The sequence below is a fragment of the Cariama cristata genome, unplaced genomic scaffold (genome assembly GCF_000690535.1).
Source record: "Cariama cristata isolate BGI_N322 unplaced genomic scaffold, ASM69053v1 scaffold587, whole genome shotgun sequence".
NCBI classification, from domain to species: Eukaryota; Metazoa; Chordata; class Aves; order Cariamiformes; family Cariamidae; genus Cariama; species Cariama cristata.
Window position 1 is genome coordinate 22,634 of NW_009625845.1, and position 23,530 is coordinate 46,163.

Below are 23,530 nucleotides of genomic sequence, written 5' to 3' on the forward strand. Positions count from 1 at the left end.
GAAGGAGGCCGGGCCCCCGTGGAAAGCCTGTGCTGGAGCAGGCTCCTGGCAGGACCCCGTGGAGAGAGGAGCCCAGGCTGGAGCAGGTTTGCTGCCGGGCTTGTGACCCCACGGGGTACCAAGGTGGGGCCCATCTATGCCTGAAGGGCTGCACCCCGGGGAAGGGACCCACACTGGAGCAGTCCATGGAGGACTGCAGCCTGTGGGAAGGACTCACGTTAGAGCAGAGGCAGAGGGTGAAGAGTCCTCCCACCGAGGAGGAAAGAGCAGCAGAGACAACCGGTGATGTATTGACCATAACCCCCATTCCCTGTCCCCTTGCACTGCAGGGAGAGGGAGGAGGTAGAGAAATTGGGAGTAAAGTTAATTCTGTGAAGAAGGGAGGTTTGGGAGGAAGATTTGATTTTATTTCTCATTATCCTACTCTGATTTGATCAATAATAAATTAAAGTAAATTTCCCCAAGTCGAGTGTATTTTGCCAATGACCGTAACTGGTGAGTTCTCTCCCCCTCCTTATCTCAGTCCATGAGCCTTTTGTTATATTTTCTCTCCCCTGTCCAGTTGAGGAAAGGAGTTATAAAGCAGCTTGGTGGGCAGCTGGCATCCAGCCAGGGCAAACCCACCACACAGGTGTTTCTGTTAGTTTGAGACTGGTAAACACAGCACAAAAATAGAGGCTCACATAGATAGTCAATAGCATACAGTAGGAAGACTACAATTTTTCCCTTGAGCTCTTTCGTTAACTCTTACTCAGACCCTGCATTCAACAACAGTTTTCCTCCTTCCTCAACAACCTTCAGGACGTTTCTGCCATCCTGATTCTGTTACACTTTTCTCCCTGCATGTGCGCAGTTTTAGCCACACAGCAAGAGTGTACTTCAGAAAGTGAGAGAATTTATTCTAACACTTATTCTTTGAATAATTCTCTTCTCCCGGTAACTAGCGATAGCACAAGAGGAAACAGTCTCAAGTTGTGCCAGGGAAGGTTCAGGTTGGATATTAGGAAGAACTTCTTCACTGTAAGAGTCGTTAAGCATTGGAACGGGCTCCCCAGGGAGGTGGTGGACTCACCATCCCTGGAGGTGTTCAAAAAACATTTAGCTGTGGCACTTCAAGACATGGTTTAGTGGGCATGGTGGCATTGGGTATATGGTTGGACTTGATGATCTTTGAGGTCTCTTCCAACCATGATGATCCTATGATTCTATGAATACACATGGCTCTCTGACTAAAGCATGAAAAAGGTATATGTAAGTTGCTACTAGTTTAGAAACAAGCAAGAGAGTCCCTCAAACCCCACCTCTTGTTCCTCAGAAAAGAGACAGTGCTCAAGAAACAAAACCTTGTTTTATTCATGATGTAGGTAAAACTGTAACAGCTTGGCCACTTGGCTGATACATGGGCAACACCAGATCACATAATCAGGCCACTTCAGAGACAATTATCTTTTATATCAGGCCTCCTTCAAGGGGGTCCTGCCCTTCCTCATCTCTGATCTAGCTTATAACATAGCTCTGGCACAACTGAACAGATGTGACAGGAATCTCCAGCACTGACTTAGTACTAGGGTTAGCTCCACATTACAGTAAGCAGCATTACCAGCTCATGCCCTTATTCAATCTTGACTAAATGAGCTTATATTTCACTTTCAGTCTCCATGCCCACATCATACAGCTACTTGCCTTTTTGTCTTCAGGGTTTAGCTGGTTCATTAGCATAGTCATATTTTCAGTATTCCAGATCCAAGAATTGCTTGTAAAGTATTCTAACAACATCATGGCCTTATGAAGACGTGTTATTGTTTTCATCATCCTACAGTCCAAGGCATGGAATGTACAGGTTACAGTGGTAAAGATTAGTTCAAACAAGAAAAACAGACAGTAAGATTGTAAATTTTTTACCCTCCAACCCCACCTCCCTAGGTTAACATATCCCATCTTGCTCTGTACCCAAAGCATGTTATATTAGATCAACAGGATATTTCTGCATATTATTAAAGTGGACTTTGGCTGTCCAGTCTTTATATAGAATCAGAAATTACAGGACAGCCCTTTTTTCCTAATCCTACTTCCCAGCGCAACAGTAAGTTACTTTTTTTTTTTGAAAGAAAAAAGTTTGTCTTCTGTTGGTAACTCTTAGTTTAGGACACTGAACACTTTCCACTTCAGCACACTACAGTATCTAGCTGTACTGAACACTTTGACTTCATGAGAGTCAAACTGCACAGCGCACAACATATGCACACAACTTTAAGCAAGGGAGTAAGCTTCCCTGATCTTCAAGCACACTGTGCAAGACCAGATCTCTGCAACAAAACAAAATTGGTTTATTATGGTCATTAACAGATCAGTGCTTAAAACCACCAGAAATATGGCTTAGCCCCTCAACTCTACTGCTTCTGCAGCAAAGGGCAGGAAAATATTTAAGGGCACAGATAGCTCAGAGCAGATCCTGCTCATTAGGTGATCAGTTCTATGATACTTCAAAATATGCAGAAATACCTTCCATCATCCCTTATTAAGCAGAGAAAGCAACTCTACAAAACCATCACTTGGAGTACAGAGAAATTACGTTATAAGGATCAATTTGGGCAAGTTTCTCTTTGATCAGAATATCTGAAGTGCATCCCAAAAATACGAGCCATCCAGTCTCTCAGATGCAAAGTTCTCACATTTATGACAAGAAACTTGTTTCAAGTGTTACAGTGCTAGAGATGGTCACTAAATTTTAGTAAGTACTAACTAGTACCACATAACCTAATGCTACTAAATTCCTGCTTTGGGTGCTTGAGGTGTTTTCATCTCACAGAACTGCTTCCAATTTGATCCTTATAGCAAGGCACACTAATCATTTCAAGCACAGAGTGAGAAGGGGGGGGAGAGGGCAAAGAAAGCAGAACAACTCAGCACTAACAGGAAATGGCTTTCTGAAGGTAAGTTTTGTTTAATAAAGTTCATAGAAGAAATAAAAACCACTGATTTTTCCCTGAAAGCTGCCTTGATGCATTCATACTTGTAGAAGGGATATAGCACATTGTTCAGAAACTCTTCTAAAGAAAGTATTTTGCATTGCATTAGTGTCCCCTACTGTCACTAATGGCTGGCATCTCAGCATCCAAGGGAATATCAAAATTGCCTCTTTCTTCTCAGTAAATGGAGTTATACAAATTGCAGAGACCACTGAAAAGGCAGAGTATCTCTGAAGTACAAAAAGCACAAATATTTTTCCTTAAACCCCATAGGAACCTATCTATAGAGTAATTCAGAATTGCATTCAAATTTTAGACCACCAGGTAATTTTATTAGTAGACATTTCCAGATGCTTTCAAACACCTGTTTATAGTTTCACCAGTTGGGCAAGGTGGCAACAGTGGGAGCTGAACTGAACTAGAGCTTCTTCGATTCAAAAATAATAGGGAATATAGACTGTGCCTCCAAAATATCCTGTGCTAACAAGACTGAGCTGAACATAAAAAAAGGGTATATTAGTCAAGGCAAATAATTCAGAAAAGAATTCAAACTTGGAAAGCAAAGATCTCACTGGTCAGCTAAGCCAGAAAGACCTCATAGTAAAATGGTCTGGATAAAAATAGTACCACATAGGACAGTGACTAAGTGCTGAGACTTTTTGCAGAGGTCTGTCCACTGACTGTCTTACAATTACTTAACTTAGTTGACTTGCCCTTTTGTACCTCCCCAATTTGTGTTCTTACGCTAAGCTGGAAAAGCAGTTGAGTTTTAGTTCAGAGTGCTTAGTTGCTACAGTTTAAAGAGAACTTGTGCCCCTGTAAAACACTAAATGGCATGAAAAAAATATCTGATTAGACAAGTGTAGATTTTGAGCTTGTTACTGGCCACTGACAGCGGTTTTCACTCTTTTCTGTAAAGTTTAAACTTAGTTTAGTTTTTCTAACATAAAGACTAATGTCCGCTGTGAATCTTGCTATCTCTGCTTATGGATATGATTTTAGAGCACAGCTAAGGTGATTGCAAAAAAAAAAAAAAATCAAGTGGCTAAAAAGAGTTATTCTACATCAGCTGCAGACTGTTTCCCCTCCCTCCAACTCAAATTAGATTTAGTGACTGGCCACAGAACCAGCTGATTCAATTCATCAGTGGAAAACTTTTCTTCTTTGTAGGGTTAGTTTCTTGATACATCAGTGAAAAAAAAACATTCTCTCAACTACGAGATCAATTACAAAGTTGGCAGAAGAGGATCACCTTTCTTGGTGACAGCTTGTGAGTTTGCACTAAATCAACATGAAACTATACTTTTTTTGAGAAGAAAAAAGTACAGTGATAGCCTCTCATTCAGAGATGTCAGCAATAAGTGTCATTTAGTGGACATTTGTGTAGCTCTGGCAGACTAAGTCTTATAACCTCAATGGCACCATATTCCTCCTGCAAATGGGAATACACACAACTCAAAAAAGAGCATGAATATACATCATGGGACTTTTATCTCTCAATCTGAAGTTTTGAAATACACACTTCACAAGTTGTTCCAGAGATAGCCATTGGACACAAGTCATAAATATGTCATATATAACCAGTCAGTGTAATATCAAGCATTGCATCACATCATCTTAAGCTGAAGACAGAAAAAAAGGCAGACCTGCTGATTACCATAAAGAACTGAATGTTAGCGGCAGTCAGCAAGTCGGTGTGACAGCATGCAAGACTTTCACCTAGATACTAGGTAGACTTTCGCCTCTACTAGGTAGTCCTTACTGCCACTACACAAAATACATTACAACAGTTTGAGGAGCACATTACAGGAATTAAAAGTTTTAAGTAATAGTTAACTCAACTATCCCGAAGATAGGTGGGCATGTTTCTATACCAGACAATTGAAAGTGACCTGGCTTAAGGCTATGACTGCAATCTATTGTGTCTCTAGGCTAAAAACAGTTCTGACGCTAAACACAGCCTCATCCTTCAGTGTATTTACAGACTGCCAATCTGCAAGTCTCTGCATAAACATTAGTTAATTTTTTTTAACAAGATTCCTCTAAAATACATAAAACAAGCTTTCAAGATTTTCATTTGGCTGTAAATTTTGAAGTGTAAGACATACTACTGGAATTCTTAAGTTTCCAGCAGCTCTGTGGTTCCTTTAAGCGCACAACTTAAAAGGACCTCCAAGAGGAAAAACCATGTTAATCTACTCAATAGAAGTGCACTCTTTACTCATTTCTGGTTTGTGAGACAGTAACTATATGAAAGGTGCTTCATGTTAAGTTTTAAGAAGATTTAAACTGTGAAATGATAGATATGAAATTGTGTCCTTTACACCTCCCTAAATATATCAACCACACCTTCCCTTTAGCTTTCTAAGGAGCAATAACAGAAAATGAATTGCAACTTTAAATATATTTCATGTCACATCCTGTTTCCCCAGAGTAATTGGAAAGGTCTGCTGGGTATATTTTTTAAGGTTTTAAGATTTTAAATATACTGAATTGTTTTTAAATAACATATGGTTCTGTTGTGCTAAGCATGATGCAAAGTTACAAGAAAGAACTGTGCCTTATATTACAGTTAATTAGATAAGTATGTAGCAAAGCTTATTAGTTAAGTACATACGGCAAGCTACTGACAACACTATCCTTAAACTTGGATGCTAAGGATTATCTCCATTATTTATGTAATTGCACAGTGCTGTAACAGTCTTAAGCATTTAGTATAAAATATTAGACCTTCATTATACCAACCCTTATGTACATATTTTCCATAATAATATCTTCCAAATTTTATATGGATTATTTCTTCCTTCCCTTTAACTGTTAATATTATCAGAGAATCTTTAAATTCAAGAACCTTCAACTAAATGCAAAAACAGGAAAGAGATTTCCATCTCACTAAAAACATTGTTACAAGTGAGGTGCAAAAGAATGATTTCATACTGCAGAAAGATTTCAACAGAAGTTTTAAAAAAAACCTAAACAGGAAGATTTTTTTATTATTATTATGAACATAATCCTTTAGTTCTGAAGGGTCATAGGCCTGATGTATTTCTTCCACTTGTTAAAAATTTCTCATTCAGTTGCAGTACAATATCCTGACAGTATGACAACAATACAGTTAAACTTACACAGTAATTTCATTGCTTAAGAGTTTTTTATACACTGTATGCAATAAAGACCTCAGAAGTATATTCAGACTCAGCACAGAGAGGGCAGGCTATTGATCACAGGAAGTCAAGTTAGCACAGTATTTGTATTTTCTTGTGCTGATTTTACTACATTTTTTACTACACTGCTCAAGTTTTTCTGCTAAATTGCGGTGGAAGAGGTCACATTTTAGATTTAGCCAGTCCTCCTTCACTCAGAACAGCATTATATTGAGTTTAAGAATCCCCAGTAATATTTCCAAGGCTTTAGAAGCTTCCTAGTACATGCTACCTGGTAATTAAAACCATTCTGTCAACTGGACAGAATGACTACAGCAACAGTAGTACATCCCTATACCATGACTGCCTCCAGCCCACAAGTTAAAGCAGCTTTCAAAGTACTTTGAGCCAGAAGACTAGAAAAAAAAAAGTAGAAGAATAAAGATCTGTCTCAAATCTCTTCTATTATTAAACAACACACGAAGCCCATTAGGATTTAACACTTCATGTCTTGCTTGCACTTAAATATTTATTTACTCCTATTGCAGGCTCCCATTTTTTAAATGCTTAAAAAAAGAAAAACAGAATACTATATAAAGAAAGCTATATTCCTTTAAGTAGGCTGGGTATCAAACTCAAAAGCTTTTCTTTCAAGTGCATTTGAGTAACCTTAGTGACTGAACAATAGCTTGTTTTATTTGAATCGCCCATCTTTCCTCCAAACTAGAAGTCTTCTGCATGATAGGAAACTCACCCACCCACCGTTATATTAAACTAATTAGGAACACTCATATCAGTAAGACTTCATAGGCTATAAAATACATATTTAATGTTACCAATTGTACTAGTACTGATTAAAGTTCTAAATTCCATTTTTGGATGGAAGAGCAAAAACAAGATTCAACATTCCCAATGCTGTAATACAAAACTGGTAACAGTGTTCTAAATAATGTGATTATTCACAGCCTTGTTTTACTCCACTGGTCAAATACTTACAAGACTAGATGCCTTTTAAAGACTGAGAAGATTCTGGCAGCAGTACTCCCTAACCATTTGAAAGACAGCAGGCTGGCATTTATACTGTAACTATTTTTAGTGAGTGATGAAGTCTTCACATCTGTCAGGGAATTTGTATCAATTTTTTATTACGAATAACTTCAAATTGCAAAAGAACCTAAAATCTAGGAACCTGTACGTTCAATACCTTCTTTTGATCTGAAAAGCTTACATTTTTTTAAATGTGTGAAGATTACTATACAGGCACAGCCTCCTGCCACTACTGTTGCTGTGAGTATTAAACTATTGAACAGGCTTGGAACAACAGAACCCAAGACAGTTTAGAAGTTGTCCCCTACAAATCACTTACATGGCTTCCTTCTACTTATCCAGTGCCAAGTCTGTTACAGAACTTCTCCCCTCCTTGTAAGACAGATCTAGACTACAGGACAATGAATGAATACTCACTTGTGTTAACACACTGTAACCACAGTGAAGATTTTATAGAGTCTGAAGACAAGTACTTTAGAAAACACAACATATGCAATGAGTTAAGATCATATGGCTTGGCAAATCTGAAACAAATTGAGGTGACATCTTATATTCCTTCTACATAATTTAGTTTATCCTATTTCGCAGAGCTATGCCATTTTCACCACTTAAGAAGTTTGCCAGATACTAGTGTAAATATTATAAACTGAACGGAATGTTGAGATGATACAAACTAACATATCAGATCAAGTTCTATCATCTACAGGAATAATCCACAATTATTAACTCCCTCTCCCATTCCATTTTCAGCTTATAATAGCAGCAACAACCTTAACGCAAGCCACTTCCTAGAGTTTAATGACTGCCTCGAATTAGAATCCTAGTGGTATCATGGACAGCACTGCTGAGCCAGTCATTAATCTCTTCAAAACACAGCCACTGGCTTGTTACTGCTTATAGTTATTAAGTCAAGATAGTGCCCATGCCATGTCTTCTTCACCAGTCACCATCACCTTACCAACAAGATATTTTTAGCTCTGTCCCTCTTACCATGGTTTACGACCTGTCAATCTGAGCAAAAAATCATGCAAAAATGCAGGCATTGTATGGCTGACTGCAGTCCAAAATTGATACAACAGGGGGCTGGACTGTAAACTAAAGTTAGGGTGCCTTACTGCACTTTCTAATGGATTTATCCTGAAATTCAGATTAATGTGGTATCCTGTGGGAAAAAATAAGGATCAACACATTTTGAATATTTATTATTCAAGAACAAACATCACTTGCTAGATCTTGTAATTCTGTTTACCTTGACTACTCAAACCACCAAACTATCCAACAAAAACATCCTCATTTTTGCTAGAAAGTTCAAAGTCACTTTGAATTTAAGGACCTGTTCTCAGGGAAAAAAGGCTGAGTTTTAGTGACAAAGCATTCAGGGGAAGAAAAAACATTTTAAAAATAATCAATATACATCATAGTGTATAGTCACCATTACCTTGGGCTTCTTCCAGTAATCCTGAGGTAGATATCATACAGGAATGCTGGGGCCTTATGGCTTACAGCAATCCAGTAATGATATAAAAGGTGATTGGAAGTTAGATTTACATTGGGCCGTCTGAAGGCCTGTTCGAGAGGATTCCTCTTGAAAGTAGAAATTACATGGTATTCTGAGAAAGAAAAGTTGCGTAACAGCTTTGATAATAACCATGTACTTTGAAAACCATTAAATTTTACATTATAGTGTACAATATTTACATCAGTATGTTATTTAAATAACCACTCTAACTCCTCTACAATCCACAGAAACTAAAACAAAGCCATAAGCTTTTAACCTAAAATACTGTTGAAATGGTTCTCATCATAATCAAGAGGTCTTTTATGCGTTCATCTTGAGTATCATATTTTATTGTAGCTTCTCTCTTTCTGTTCCTCTTCCCTACCTTTGAAGTTGTTGGTTTCAAAAATTCACAGCAATTTCAGTTTATATAGCATGTAAAACTATTTAAAGTCATCTATATTTCATGAAGAAGACTACTCTGATCTCTTCTGTGAACTTAAAAACAGACTGAGGACTTTGCAAGCATCTGAAGTGCATTTCAAATGACATTTCTAAACAACTTATCCATATTTAAGCACTAAGAAAAATGCAATTAGGATGGGACTCCATGTGAAACCCCTGCAGACACCTGAAAATTCTGTACATGACATATGCAGGATCAGTGTCTTAAAGTTATGTTGAAATTCACCTCTTGTTTTAATAATCTTATAACTTCACGGTGCTGTTTACAGACAGTGTTTAAATACCCCAATTCAAATTGGGATATAAATGAAGTCAGCAATTTTCCAAGTTTGGCTGAAGCAATAAGGTTTATAAATACAGATACATATAAAATGGGCAAAAGCAAGTAAAAAGCACGAAGAAAGTACTAAAGGGAAATAAAAAAGATTTAAGTAGTGAAGTTAACTGAAAGAAGAAGAGTAATCTGAGCTTAAGAACTCTATTTCTAAAAAACTGAAAGCTAATAAACAGCTTTACTATGTCAGCCAGCTTGTATTACTATTGTAACAAAAACTATTACAAAGCTTTTGACATGTGGGCTACATTCTAGAGTAAGATAACCAGAAGTTGAAAATAGGTGGCCATACTTTCTTAAAGATTACTTTTCCCTGTACATGGTTGGAAGTCTCATGTAGCTATCTGCAGATTAAAAAAGCCACCTCAACCAACAATCAACTTAAGCCAAACACAACAGAGAGTTAAACAAGTGCAAAACTATTACCATACCTCTCAATTATGCAGATGTACAAAACATCTAATTGTGGGCTGTTTATCCATATGTATTTAGTAAGGTTGGCATTAAACCCAACATCACTACTGCTCCTCTGAGCAATGCTTTTCTAATCTGCAGTGTGGGGGTAGTGTACAAAGGTCACAGCACCATGTTGTGGCTTAACTCCCGTCAGCAACTAAATTACCACACAGCCGCTCGCTCACTCCCCTCCACCCCTGGTGGAATTGGAAGGAGAATCGGAAAAAAGGTAAGACCTGTGCATTAAGAACTGCTTAATAATTGAAATAAAGTTTAAAAAAAAAAAGGAAAAGGGAGACAACAAAAAGAGAGAAAGAAATAAAACCCAAGAAATACAAGTGATGTACAATACGATTCCTCATCACCCACTGACCAATGCCCAGCCCGTCCCTGAGCAGTGATCAGCCCCTCCCAGGCAACTCCCCCAGTTTATATACTGGGCATGACATTCTACAGTATGGAACATCCCTTTGGCGAATTCAAGTCAGCTGTCCTGGTTATGGTCCCTCCCAGCTTTTTGTGCATCTCCTTGTTGGCAGAGCATGGGAAACTAGAAAGTCCTTGACTGAGTAAGCTCTCCTTAGCAATAACTAAAACATCAGTGTGTTATCAACATTCTCATACTGAATCCAAAAATACAGCACTACCAGCTACTAGGAAGAAAATTAACTCTATCCCAGCTGAAACCACAACACAGCATCAAACAGAAAAATTAGTTCTCCCACAGTTTAAGTTAGAACAAAATAATAATAAAAAAAAAAAGAAATGGTGATAATGCTGCAAGGGTAGAGAACTAGCAATGGAAGATAATGAAAAAGCACAATACACTGCAAAATTGAGAGGTATGGCTATTACACTAGTTTACAATAAAAATGCAGTATGACCTACTGATTATAGCCTGTGCTTTTATCATTTGGCCTTATTTTTCTATCAAAGCTTATGAAAAAAAGAAACATGGCATACCAACTTCACCCCAGTGGAAAGGATTGGTGCCACCTGTCGTACAGTTATATACCATGACATTTCTTGGTCTGGGGGGAAAAAAAAAGACGAAAGAGCAAGTTAGAAAACAAACAACCTTCTAAAAACACAGACAAAAGACATACCCAAAGTTATCCTTTACCTCAACAGCATCATTTACATAAATCAGAAAGCATCAGTCTCATGTTAGATTTTTTGTTTTCTATATCATCTTCCAGTGTTTTTCCTCCTTCTTTAATCACCATATTTCTTTTCTTTCAGAGAAGGAGTCACCTCCATTGCCATAGATTGTATTGATTACAACAAGACCCAGGAAGGAATTTTATGGTAGAGCTTAAATAACAGTATCAGTAGGTGATACTTTCTTCTTTGGCATAAGGAAATTACACTTTGAAGGACTAATGCTGTTAGAATCTTAGATTCCTTTGCCCTGCGGGAATAGCAGGACACTGATTAGAAGTTCAGTAGAAGAAGACTGATTTATTAAAATACACAACATAATTTCAAAATACATAGTACTCTCTACTGTCACCTGTTATACCTATTAACTCCAGAATACCAGGCTGCAGCCAGTGTCGTATTGACAACAACATCTACCGGAACAAGATCTGCTACCGCACTGTTGGAAGCTCTCATTGTTCGGAGAATTCCTTTTCCTGCCTTAAAGAACAAAATAACAACAACAAAAAAAAAGAGACAGAAGACCCGCCAGTAAGACATATGAAGCTCTGCTGCCTTTTAAAAGGAGGAAAAAAATTGAAGTATATTGGTTACTTACAGCAATGAAGAGACCACTAGGTCCATTGAAGTTATCAATCCATCCCTATTATGAACACAGGAAAGGGAGGGAGATTTGGTTAGAGTACACTGAAGTCAGCAGTTTCAAGTGAAATTTTGATAAGTTTCTACAAGTGTAAGGGGTGAAGGGGAAAGAGAATAAAGAGGAGAAATATATTAATTTCCACATCTCTAAGTGAAGTTCTTCCATAGCAAAATCTGGTGACGTAACAAGTTGCTATGCCTCAGACAAGATCTACCTGCAGTATCACTGGTTCTTACAAGTTAGATGCTAGTTTGTTTACTTCTTAGTGAATAAACTGCAGGGCATTGTCTGTATAAATGTGTTTATTGAAAGTATTGAAGTTTACAAGTGCTTTTAGACTAGCTTTTAGCAACTCATAGAAGACAGATGAGCAGTTTTGCTATCAATGATTAGATTTTTTCATTTTTTCAAACCGAAGACATTCTTGTTCAACTTCAATGACAGTGTTTTGACACTATATATTTATTGGCTTGATATGTACATTGTACATACTCGAAAAGGTACGCAAAGTCAATTATATGGATTTTAAGGGCTTGAGAGACATTCAGTCTTGAACTGCAGAAGCTATTCCAACATCAATCTCTCATATAGGAGGAATCATATATTATGTATGCTATATATCAATATAGCATACAGAACCTAGAACTTATGTCATGCCTTTGCAAAGCTTACAGGGTTTGACTAAAAGAAGTGGAGCCTAAAAACATCTTCATGTCCTGCAGTCCCCAGTTTTCTTAGTCACCCTTTGCAGCTAATGACATACCAAAGCACCTTGAAAAGGGAAAACCAGATGAAGATACACAGAATCACGAAGCAAAAAGCTGACAATTTATTTCCTGTGTGAAACCGTATCACCCATTGTGACAGAAGTGTATTGTTCTATGTGTAATTTACCCCTAAATTTCATACATAAGAATACTGTATTTGACAGCTTTTGTATCAAGAGTTGTCATCTAGAAGCAACCAAGCCACAGCTTCATAGTCTAAAAGATTTTCCTCTACAAAGGTCGGTAGATAAACAGGCTGTCAGTACATACTACAGTTTACAGGCAAGACAGTCAAGTGAAGATTCAATGACTTACAGGAAAAGGCTCCTTCCAGCTAGCACCAACAATAGATGGCCTTATAATGGCTGTGTTTAATTTTGCACCTTCTTGTTGTACTATATATTCGGCTAAGGCTTTTGTATATGTGTAAGTATTAGGTCTGTCGCCTATCAGTTTAGGAGTAATATCATTGACTAGGCCATCATCCATCCACCTAAAGAAACAAAATAAGAGGCAAGTGTAAATTACCGCATGCTGCTTCACAGGGGGGTGGGGGCGGGGTAAAAACAATATGTAAAAAGGATAACCACATAAATCAAAAATACTTTGGAAAGTAAAATTAAAATCCTATCCCTTCAAGACACCACCCAAGGCAAAAAACCACCCCAAAAACCCCACATCAAAGCATTAGCATTCCCCTAGAAGCTGCATGAGCACAGAGGAATATGAAATTCTGTGAAGATATTTAGACAATAATTAAAGACTCAGTTCTGTATTTCATGCTTCTTCAACAACCCCAATATCTAACACTGAAACTAGTACACTTTAAATCTCAGCTTGATGTTCAGAATTTAATATCAACTCCCACTGAAGTTAGCATGTCATATACTACTTTCTATTTGGAACAGCTGGAAGTTGTAAAACATTTCCATAGGCATTTGCGTATCAAACAAAAAATATCTGCTCACCGTTTATACTGCACTTAACTTTAAAACCACATAGCCTCCCAAAATACCATTATCAAAATACACGTTAGGGTGTTTTGCTTATTAAAACTGAAGGCCAATCCCAGAGGCCAGAAAAATCAAGTTTAATAGAGCCTGCCTATTACTCGTTTTCATTATAAACCACTATTTAAATTAAGGTTGCAACTGCCTACGTAGAACCCTTCTGAAAAGGGATCTTAAGGAAGAACGTCATATTTGAGATCCTACAGCAGCAGTGTAATTGGGCTGGTTTAAGGACATTACCACCAACTTACAGAAGCCTGTTTATACTGACTTCGTGCTCATTTTGTTTCAGATTAAGCCATAAAACCTAAACATTTGAGAGTAAATGCCAAGAACAACAACAAAAAAAAACACTTTCACCAGAACATGTACTCAGTTCCAAAACTATGCTGGAACTGTTTTATATGGTGTACTGTAGAAAACAAGTACATTTATGAACTTTGTTATATCTTAATTCTTTTTTCTTTTGTTGTTAAAGTTACCGTAAATTTTTTTTCTCCTCTAAAGAAAAAGGAGAGGTACAGACTGAAATGAAAACCAGTTTCTCAGTAAAAGACAGGAGGGTTGCATGTTCAGTGTCCACTGAAAGAAGCATATTACTATTTACCTTCCCCCCCCTCGTAATTCATTCATTACACACCAACTATAGAGCAGGCAGTATATTCCTTTACAATAATGCTAATTTTATCAACCAAGTTCTCCAACATGAAGTGCAGACAGCAAGTTTCTCTTTCAAACATAGACACACTGCTCCTCAGTTAGCATTAAGTGATCTAGAAAGTGATGCCACTGCAAAGGAGTCCCAGCCGCATTATGAGCATCACCTCCACCTTTGTGGTGTTAAGGAATCACACATCACCTCTGATGCAAGCTGGTCATCACGATTCTCCCCTTAATTTCGTTAAGTCTTGCAATTTTATCTTGCTTCCCAATTCATTCAGCAGTTTGTATTTAAAATTAAATAAAATTAAAATGATAATAACCTCCAGTCATAGCACACAAGCACAACAGAGATGTGCCTCTTGAACTATTGCCACTTTGGTGTTTTCCACTTCAAAACAGGACTTGGATTTTATTTGCCTCTGTCACCCAGCATCTTAGCCACATATATGGCATTTAGCCATTATTCACCAGTGTTCTGTTACAATCAAAGCTGACAGTCAGACTCCCTTCATGGTATGAACTGTGGTGGGAAAAAGGGTATAAAAGCCCAGAAAGAGACACAAATCTGTAGCCAACAGCTGACTGAGACACATAGAGAGATCACTCCTGTGTAAGCTTACAAAAGCCTTCCCTCATTGCCTTGATTTTTAAAATACAAACTGCTGTCCAAGCCCAAATCAAGCAGTTTAAGTTATATTTATACTGCTTGTGAAAAAGAAAAGATACACAAAAACGTGACTATTTAAGAATATCTCCTCTGAAAGTGTAAAGTCAACATTACAAAAAAAGTTGGCTCAATGTGCATTCTAGGTAGTAGCTCATTTATTTTTAATGTTAGGGCTCTTCCACCTATAATAACAAGTTAAGATATTTTACTTTTTTGGAAGCTATTTTTAGTTTCATATTTCTCTTACAAGGGGCAATACTTTGTATGACAGGGAAGAAGAGACTGATTTAGAGTAGAGATTATTATTAATTACATTACACTCGACTTATCCCATATTTGCCACCTGTTTCAGTCAGGGTTTTAGTTACTGAGACCTCAGGACAGCTAATATACATAGAAAATAAAATATAGAATGAGTAATTTCTTTTCCCCCCAGTAATGCCCAATTCAAGACTAAAGCTAGATAAAACAGATTTTCAGTATTTGCGCTCTCTGAATACCTAACAGAACTACTTCTACAGTTGTGTTTCTGAGCAGTTAAGCAACATTGTTTCAGTATCTCAGTCTGATCTTGTAATGGCAATTAAGGTGGATGTAGTGGAAGCTTCTGTTAAAGGTGACTGTCTCGGTTTTATCCCTTTCCTTTACAAGGCCCATGCTAGTACACTTGTAACAGCACAGGTTTTTTGTTTTTAATAGCTCCCAGTTCAGCTCAGTATACAGCTGAAGAACTGCCTCTCTCAGCATACAGGAGGTATCATGAGTAGATATGAGCATCCCTCTCCTTCAATACCACTCCACACCTAGTTCAGCTGAAAGCAACCATGAAGCCTTAACTCATCTCCTTTACAGAAAAGGGAAGTGTCAGCCATGCTGACAGTCTTCCAAGACAGCATAAGCTGATTTCTTCAACTTTCAAGTTCCTAACCATTTTTTGGCACCTCATTACTAGGAAGCAAGTGGTTACAGACTACTGAAGTAGCTTCATAAAACAAACACATACTCGAGAGAATCTATTAGTTTCCTGGGATCAACAGGAGGTGGATAAACTACTTCCTCAATCTGTTTTCGATTGCAATATGCATAGGCAGTTGAAACATGCATGAACACTTCCAGATTCTTCATTCGCTGTGCCAAGAAGAGGAGCTGTTGTGTGGCAGTCACATTTAACTGAACAGCATCTCTGTTGATTAAACAGAAATTTCATTAGCAGAAAGCAAGACAAAAATAAGCAAAAAAGAAATAAATCCTACATGCCTCAGTGATGGTTTATCAAGTGTTCCTAAATACTCCACCCTCCCCAAAAAAGCATCATAGACAGCATCCTAACTTTCTGCTTAGAACAATATGCGGCAGTCTTAATCTAGAAGATCTCTCAATGTTCAGGATCATTTTCCTAAGTTTTACCCTGTTATTGGCATCCTCATGCTCCGTTACTAGAGCGGGAAAGTCAGCATGCCTTTGATCTCCTTCAGCTAAATCCCAATTCTAATTTCTCATAAAATGTGAAGGAAATAATGCAACACAACACCTAGCTGCCACATGAGCTGCACCTCTGAACTTCCTAGTTCAAGTTAGGTTAACAACTCAGAAGAAAGGCTTAAAGGGCTAAGTTGGAGACTGGTAACTTCTTGTAGGGTAGCATAAGGCTCAATAGCGCAACCAGATTACAGGAAGGAAGGAAGGGAAAAAAAGAAAAAAGGAAAAACCCAAGAACCACACTTTAATCCTCCAACTTCACTGCTTCTCATTAGAGTCCTTAAGTACACTGTAGGAGAGCAGGTATATCTCTACAATTCCCACCAGAACACAGCTTACTGACCAGCTACTATGATTATTTTATATAATTCAGATATTCTCTCCAGCCTATAACTCTTACTGTGGGCACTAGTTTTCTTGTACATAGTGTACTAATCAACTAAGTTTCAAGAATACAGCTCAATAAAGCTTTACCAAAGTCTTTGCAATAAAGTCTTACACTAACAAAAAAAACCTTGGTCCCTCCAAATAAGCACTAAGTTTAAGGCTGCTATCACACACTATTACTGAAGTGTTGAGGGGGACAGGATAGGGAGACCACTATCCCTAATCAATTAACATCAATGCAAAAATGTTACTTCTGAATAAATTAGGGGTTTGGTGCTGTGGTTTGTTGTTTTATTGGGGTTTTTTTGTTTGTTTTTGGTTTGGGGGGGGCATGTGTGTTTTGTTGGTTTTATGGGGGTTCTTGTGTTTTGTTGGGGTTTTGGGAGGGGGGGGTTGGTAGGTGGTTTTTTTGGTTGGTTTGTGGTTTGGTTTTGTTTTGCTTTTTTGTTTGTTTTGGGGGGTTTTTTTGTTTGTTTTGGTTTTTTTTTTTTTTTTGAGATAAAAGTACTGTTCTTAATCTTCACTGCCTCTTTCAAGAAGTCAAAGCAAGGAGTTCATAATCAGAGCTACAGCAACTACCGATCAGGAAAAGTTCCGGAATAAGCCCAAGTACTTTGCCTGCTTGACTACTCCTAGTACTGGCCCTAAGCCAAGTATTTTGAACTTTACATTAGTTATTCCTGTTAAATATCTGATGAAGGTCGCTCTAGGTGGTCTTCAGATTTGTAAGGTACCTCCAACCATTCCAGCACATCTGTTCGGAAAGAGTTGAGGCCAGAGCATCTCAGAAATGCTCACATTTTCTATTTTACTAAACACACCAGACCCACCACGAAAGTGGAAACTGCCAGAGGCTTTTTGTATCAAGACCCCATTCTACCAGTGTTTCAAATTGTTTTAAAGTCCCTCTGAGCTTTAGTCCAGTTGGCAGTTCTTTAGTATTTCAAGACCATAAAACAGTGACAAACACAGGCTACCTTACAACGTTTCAGCATACAGTATAGCATTCTTAGAGAGGTAGTGCCAGCCTTTGCAACAATACAAACTAAATCTGAGTTGAGAAGTGTTTGATCTCAAAGTTGCTTTACTTCGCACCCCCTCCCCCAAAATTAGGGCTATTCCTCACAAAGTAATACCCAAATTGGACATTTATTCCAGTGTTGCAACACTAAATAAAGTCATTGTTTCTGCCAAAAAGCAAATACAATCTTTTCTTGCTTCTGGTACTCCCTTCTCTAGATTTCCTTAAAAGATTTTCTGTACACCACGGAAGTTTTCAACTTTAATTTTCCTCTTTCTCCCTGTGCACCTACTACACCCTACTCTCTCAAATGCAAATCTCTCATCTTCTTAATGAAGGACTTTCTGAAGACATGGAGAAAGCTGAGCAGTATTTAATCTCCTCTTTGTTCATCAGGTAGAGAACAAGTGCTAGAACTTCCCCGACAGAGTTTTGCCAAAAAGTTACCCTCTGAAAACACGCGTTCCCTTTCTAAACGAGGCAGGTTAAAGGAATAGTTTGTATTCCTTTTCACACACTAGGAAAAAAGCTCTAATATTACTAGTGAGCACAGTACATATAGCTACAGCTTATTCATATCCTTTCTACCCATCCGAGATCAGAGCAATATGTGATGTTAGGAAGACTCAGAATAGCAACATGTTCCCTAGTCTTTTCAACAGCTTCCCTTCAAAAAGACTTTGAAATTCAGGCACAGGGATTTAGTTAGAAAAACTAAAAACAAGCAAACAAAAACCCCCAAACACCAAAAAAAACCCATACTCACATACAAAAGCTGAAGGACCTATAGTAAAACCACAAGAAAAATTTATTTACTTTCCAAGTGCTAATAATGGATTTGTCTTACTGCCTAAAGCTTTAAAAAGACACAAACTTTTCCATGTTGAATAGTGTAATTCTAACCTCTGGCAAAGCAGGTCTAAATAATATGCCTCCATCCTTCTAAGAGCAAATGAAAATCCAACAGCTTAAGATAATCTTTTCCCCCAAACTTAAGGGGCATCATGAAAATGACCAAGCACACAAATGTCAAACACCCAATTTACTCCCTCCTTTTAAGTACCCTTGGTTTACCAGAGCAGAGTATACACAATTTTAGACTCACCTTAGTGTTTCATTGAATCTGACTGTAGCAGCACAATGAAATATAATATTAATGCATTCTATAAGTTTTTCCTTGATCGGTTCACTAAGGTCCAGTTCAGGCTGTGTAAGCTCACTCGTAACTACTATTATTTTTGCTCTGAAGTCTGGTTGCTCGTCTCTCAACCTGTCAAAGAGCTGTCAAAAAACAGGACTAAAAATTCAACCTAATAGCCAGTGAAGATACGAGATACACATTTCATTTAAGCTAAGAAAAAACCCCGTATTTTCTGCCTATAGAGTTATACCTCCTTATTTCTCAACAGTAAGTTAGGAATATTACAACACGTTACTGACTTCTCATGAACATATTCAGTGATGAAGTTGTCCACACTTTATCCCACACAGTGAAAGCAGTATTGCATGTGTTGTATAGAAGGTACTAAGACTTCAATTTGCACTTCACTTTTTTTACTACTAATCCCTGTCCCTAAAACCAGATCTCTATCAATATCAGAAGAACGAAGGAATGGTCTCTATTAGACACCATGACTCAAAGAAATTTTAAGTAGCAGTCTAAATAACGTAAGCTTTTCTTCTTTCAACAGAAGGAAAGGGAAGAGTCTGCCCACTTCCCAAGCTTGATAATAACTATTTGAATTCTTATAGACTTGCATAAGTCATGCTGGTTTTTAGGTTTAGAAAGCTTTCATCAAGCTTTAAAAATTTCCAGTGATTTAAGACATGTTATCCTAGAATTATGCCAGTTTTGGGGAACTTCCAGATTTAAAAAATTGTTTCTCTGGCTAGTTAAAAGGAAAAAGCAGTGTTAAAGGCTGCATAATGCATTACAATATCTGATCAAGTCTTATCAAATTGGCGTTCAATTATTCTCACTGAAAAAAATCTCACCCATGTTATATTCCATCACACATTCTCCTCCTAATTAACTGGGCTAACCATGTGGCTTAACAACACACAGGTAAAAGTTATTGCCTCTTCTTATTTACACTAATTAGTATGCAAGTTTTCTTGAGCAAAATAGTACTGTGGGAATAAAACACACTTCAAAGTTTCACTAGAGCAGACCCCTCTTCTTAATTGTACAGGGGCCAATATCTTAGCAACTGCTTCAACAGAAGTTGATTAAAATGTATTAAAATCATAGCAGTACTGTCCTCCCCCCCACACCTCCAAGCATGCAGTTATACCAAATGTAAACAGTTAAAAGACATTTCCTTAGAGAGTGAAGAGAAGTTAGTTCATTTTCAGCTATAAATTAAGTCACCTAAAGGTGCAGTTCCATGACTCTTAAGGCAATGTAAGTTCGTACTGCTACCAAACAAATTGGTTCCTCTCCTAACTTCTTTATTCTCGTGTTGCTTCTCCTGCACTGGCAATAGCCTGATGGTTGTGTGAGCATACTAGCTTCTAAGTCAAGATAAAAAAAAATATTTTTTTTTTTGGTATTTTTTCAGCTCAACTGTGAGCTAATGCAGCTTACTGTGTGGCCACCTAAAGTAACAGTGATAATGCTACAGCAAGAATATAGGACATCTCCAGCAATAGATGACTTGAACCAATTTCCCAAACTTGAAGTTTCACCTTAAGGACAAATCTGCCAAGACAGCATTTAAAGCCTCTACAATTCTCAGAGGTACAGCAAACAGTGCTTACTTAAGGGCAGGAAGCCTTTTATCATTTTGAAAACAAACATGCTATATTTTTAGTTGGAATGATAGCGCCTGCCTCCAGGGAACTGAAGCAACTACCTTTTAACCATATTAATGTGTGGTATGCGTTATAACAGAAAAGTAGTCCCATAGATAAACACTTAAAGAACCAGTTTGGTACTTTTAGTTTGCACGTTGTATCTGTTCTGCCTGTGTTCACATCCATAGCCATACATTATTCCTACATGCCTCATACCAGTACAAAGAGGAATAAGAACACATACCTAGAGCACATGCAATACATATGGCAAATTAACAGAGGAATTAGATATGTAAAGTCCAAAGGAAGTAGAAACATCAACATTTTTTCCACTATCTGCAGCTCAATTTAATTATCACATTCACCTGTTTAGATTCTAAACTCTTCAAGAAACAGAATGTCCAAGCATCTGCAGAACACTTAATGAGTCCATCCAAATTGTGAAAAATTACTGGCAGGGCACTTGCAACTGGACAATTTAAGACAACAGATCCTATTAAAAATTTTCCATAGTCTTTTGGAGGAATCTTGATTACTTTAATGCCAGTTAAACAATATACCTTCAATCCAATTTATCTAACCATCTGATGAAGACAGAACAAACACCTGGCCCTATCTACATCTCTGCATAGATGTGCAACACCATCCCTTTATGTTCTTACTCCAGCGACTAAGATGTAGGACTACCTCAAGCAGTAGCTTACCAGGACTTCTGTTGTGAGCCTGTTCCAGTAGTAAGTGTTCACCAAGACCCATAAAACACATCAGATTGCTATCTCAGCAGGAGTTGGTTTAGACTATAAGCAGAACATTTGAACTCAAATTTAAAAGCCCTTTACAACACATGAGTTTCCCAAAAGCTATACTGAGGCTCAAGTCTTACTGAAGTAGCTCACACTACTGCTACCCTCTTCCCTGCCCAAATATTCCCCATTTTTTATTTGGGTAATAGTGTATACAAAAAGGGGATTGAGAACCTTTTCCTTTCTTTAATCTTAGAGTTTAGTCTGGAGATCTTTTCCTTGTTTCAGGGAGTGACAAACTGAGGGTTTTACATAGAGAGAATTTGCAACTCAATTTTAAGACAGAACCCCACTGTCACTCATTCTGTTGCATTCTATGACATCGCATGGGACTGCAAGCAGATGCTTTTGAGCAGTGACCTACAGTTTTGACATGGTTACAGAAAATAATTTACTAGGGACACAGCTATCCTCATGTCTGTTGTAATCTTAACTAGTCATAGAAATTCATTGTCTTAGTTTAAATAACTTACCCCTCCTAGCTTAAATGCATCATACTTTATCTATTCCCTTTAAGCACCTTCTAAGCACACACTTTGTAGAGACTACATTGCATCTTAACCTATTTCCTAAGCTTGAAATATTAAACTGCCAACTCCCAAATTCCATAAGAGAAAGATCTGGATAGAAATAAATAAACTCTGCTTTAGTAAAGTTCATGCTAGAAATCTCTTCCCTTCCTCATCATAAACAGGATACTCCATAGTCGAGAGATGGGCAACACTGAGGGATAATTCTGCATATAGTAAGAATGCCCAGTCTAGCTCACTAGAATATTATGGTAATGAATCTTTTCAGGAGGAAAGCATCCAACCTAGCATGCACAGAAAAATCATTTCGATAGCCACTTTGACAATTCCACAGAGCAGAATTACAGTGCCTTACCTCTGTTGTCACAGGTTTATATTAATCTGTATGACTAACAGAAATGAGTAATAGAATCTATTAAGAAAAACATTTCTGTTCTATTTATAGACATAAGTTATTTAAATAACCCATTGAGATTACATATTCTTGCTTACTGGTAAATCCAATTGCACATTCAAGAAAAAGGAAGTACTAAGCTTCATCTTACAGAAAAGAAAATAAGGCACAAAGAGAAAGAGTGACTTGCTTAATATCTAAAGAAGGGTCTCAATCCCATCTTACAACTTCCTATCCACACTGCCTCTTGCACTTGATTATATTGTCTCTTAAGAAATTTTAACTCAGGTGTTTCACTTCTCAATTCTACATTACAGCTGAACATCCTCCTCCAGAATTAAGTACAGGATAATTTTCCACTACTGGCTTTGCTAGAGACTAACAGCTTGAAAACCAGCTATAGAAGTACTGCCAGATCTTGGATTTTGTATTTCTGTTAGAATGAAAAAACATTTAACAACAGTATTTTGCTTTAGAAAAAACAGTTCTTCTCAAAATGAAATGGGAACATTATAAAGAAGGCCAAAAGCATACTCTGGGAGCATATGACACATACCTTACAGCTGGTAATTTCTTCTACTCGTGCTTCAGGTGTCTGCCCTGCTTTGTGTCTTACCAATACATATACTGCTTTCACTTTAGGACAAGATCTGAGCAGCTTTTCCAGAAGCACCTTTCCCATGAAGCCTGTAGCTCCTGTCAGGAGGATGTTCTTTCCTTCATAGTATTCAGGGATGGAAACCATTATGACCTTAAGAAAAGTTAAAAACAGAAAGGTATCAAAGAACTTTTAGAAGTTCAGATTTGCAGAAGATATAAATAAACGACACAGATGCAAATATTCAATCTCATACCTGAAAGAAATGCTTAACAGTCTTTTTTTTTTACCTATAACCAGTACTTAAAAGATGTCTTTTTTCCCAACTACATTCCGAAAGAGTCCCACAGGGTCACTATAGTCATCCCAGATCCTCTTGTAAGCTGCCCCCGTCAGTAGTGTCTCAAGGAATTAGACAGTCTAGGAAAATAGCTCAACCTCAGTTTATTTTTACCTCTACATACATGGTCCTTTACCACTCTAAATTGCTGTTCCATGTAAACTAAAGGTCATATCGTTAAAATATAATCACAAGTAGATACTTCAAATACGTTGACATAAGACAGGGAGTCAGGCATCTGCCAATTGCTGGTCCTGGTATTTTGCCTGTGTCAGCAAAGTTCCCTGTCAGTGTTAGGTTGAGCCTTCCTACAAATTATGCTAGGCCAGAGAGAAGGTATAGTTAGCTGCTTGGTATGA

The 23,530-nt window shown here is 37.6% G+C and overlaps 1 protein-coding gene across 2 annotated transcripts in view; it reads right to left on the bottom strand.

The window, feature by feature from the left end:
• FAR1 (fatty acyl CoA reductase 1) overlaps positions 1-22,980 on the bottom strand; it is a 27,428-nt gene extending 4,448 nt beyond the window's left edge. Inside the window, exons 1-9 of one of the 2 annotated variants that reach the window (XM_009703750.1) lie at positions 22,790-22,980; positions 18,816-18,991; positions 15,827-16,006; positions 12,799-12,976; positions 11,672-11,716; positions 11,435-11,553; positions 10,876-10,943; positions 8,150-8,321; positions 1,684-1,813 (exon numbers count right to left, since the gene is read on the bottom strand). In XM_009703750.1, the coding sequence (XP_009702052.1) occupies positions 1,684-1,813; positions 8,150-8,321; positions 10,876-10,943; positions 11,435-11,553; positions 11,672-11,716; positions 12,799-12,976; positions 15,827-16,006; positions 18,816-18,991; positions 22,790-22,978 (1,257 nt within the window). In that variant the 5' untranslated portion in view covers positions 22,979-22,980. Of the gene's footprint in view, positions 1-1,683; positions 1,814-8,149; positions 8,322-8,597; positions 8,770-10,875; positions 10,944-11,434; positions 11,554-11,671; positions 11,717-12,798; positions 12,977-15,826; positions 16,007-18,815; positions 18,992-22,789 lie in introns of both variants that reach the window. The other variant, XM_009703749.1, reaches the window with a different exon arrangement.
• Positions 22,981-23,530: the final 550 nt, after the last annotated feature.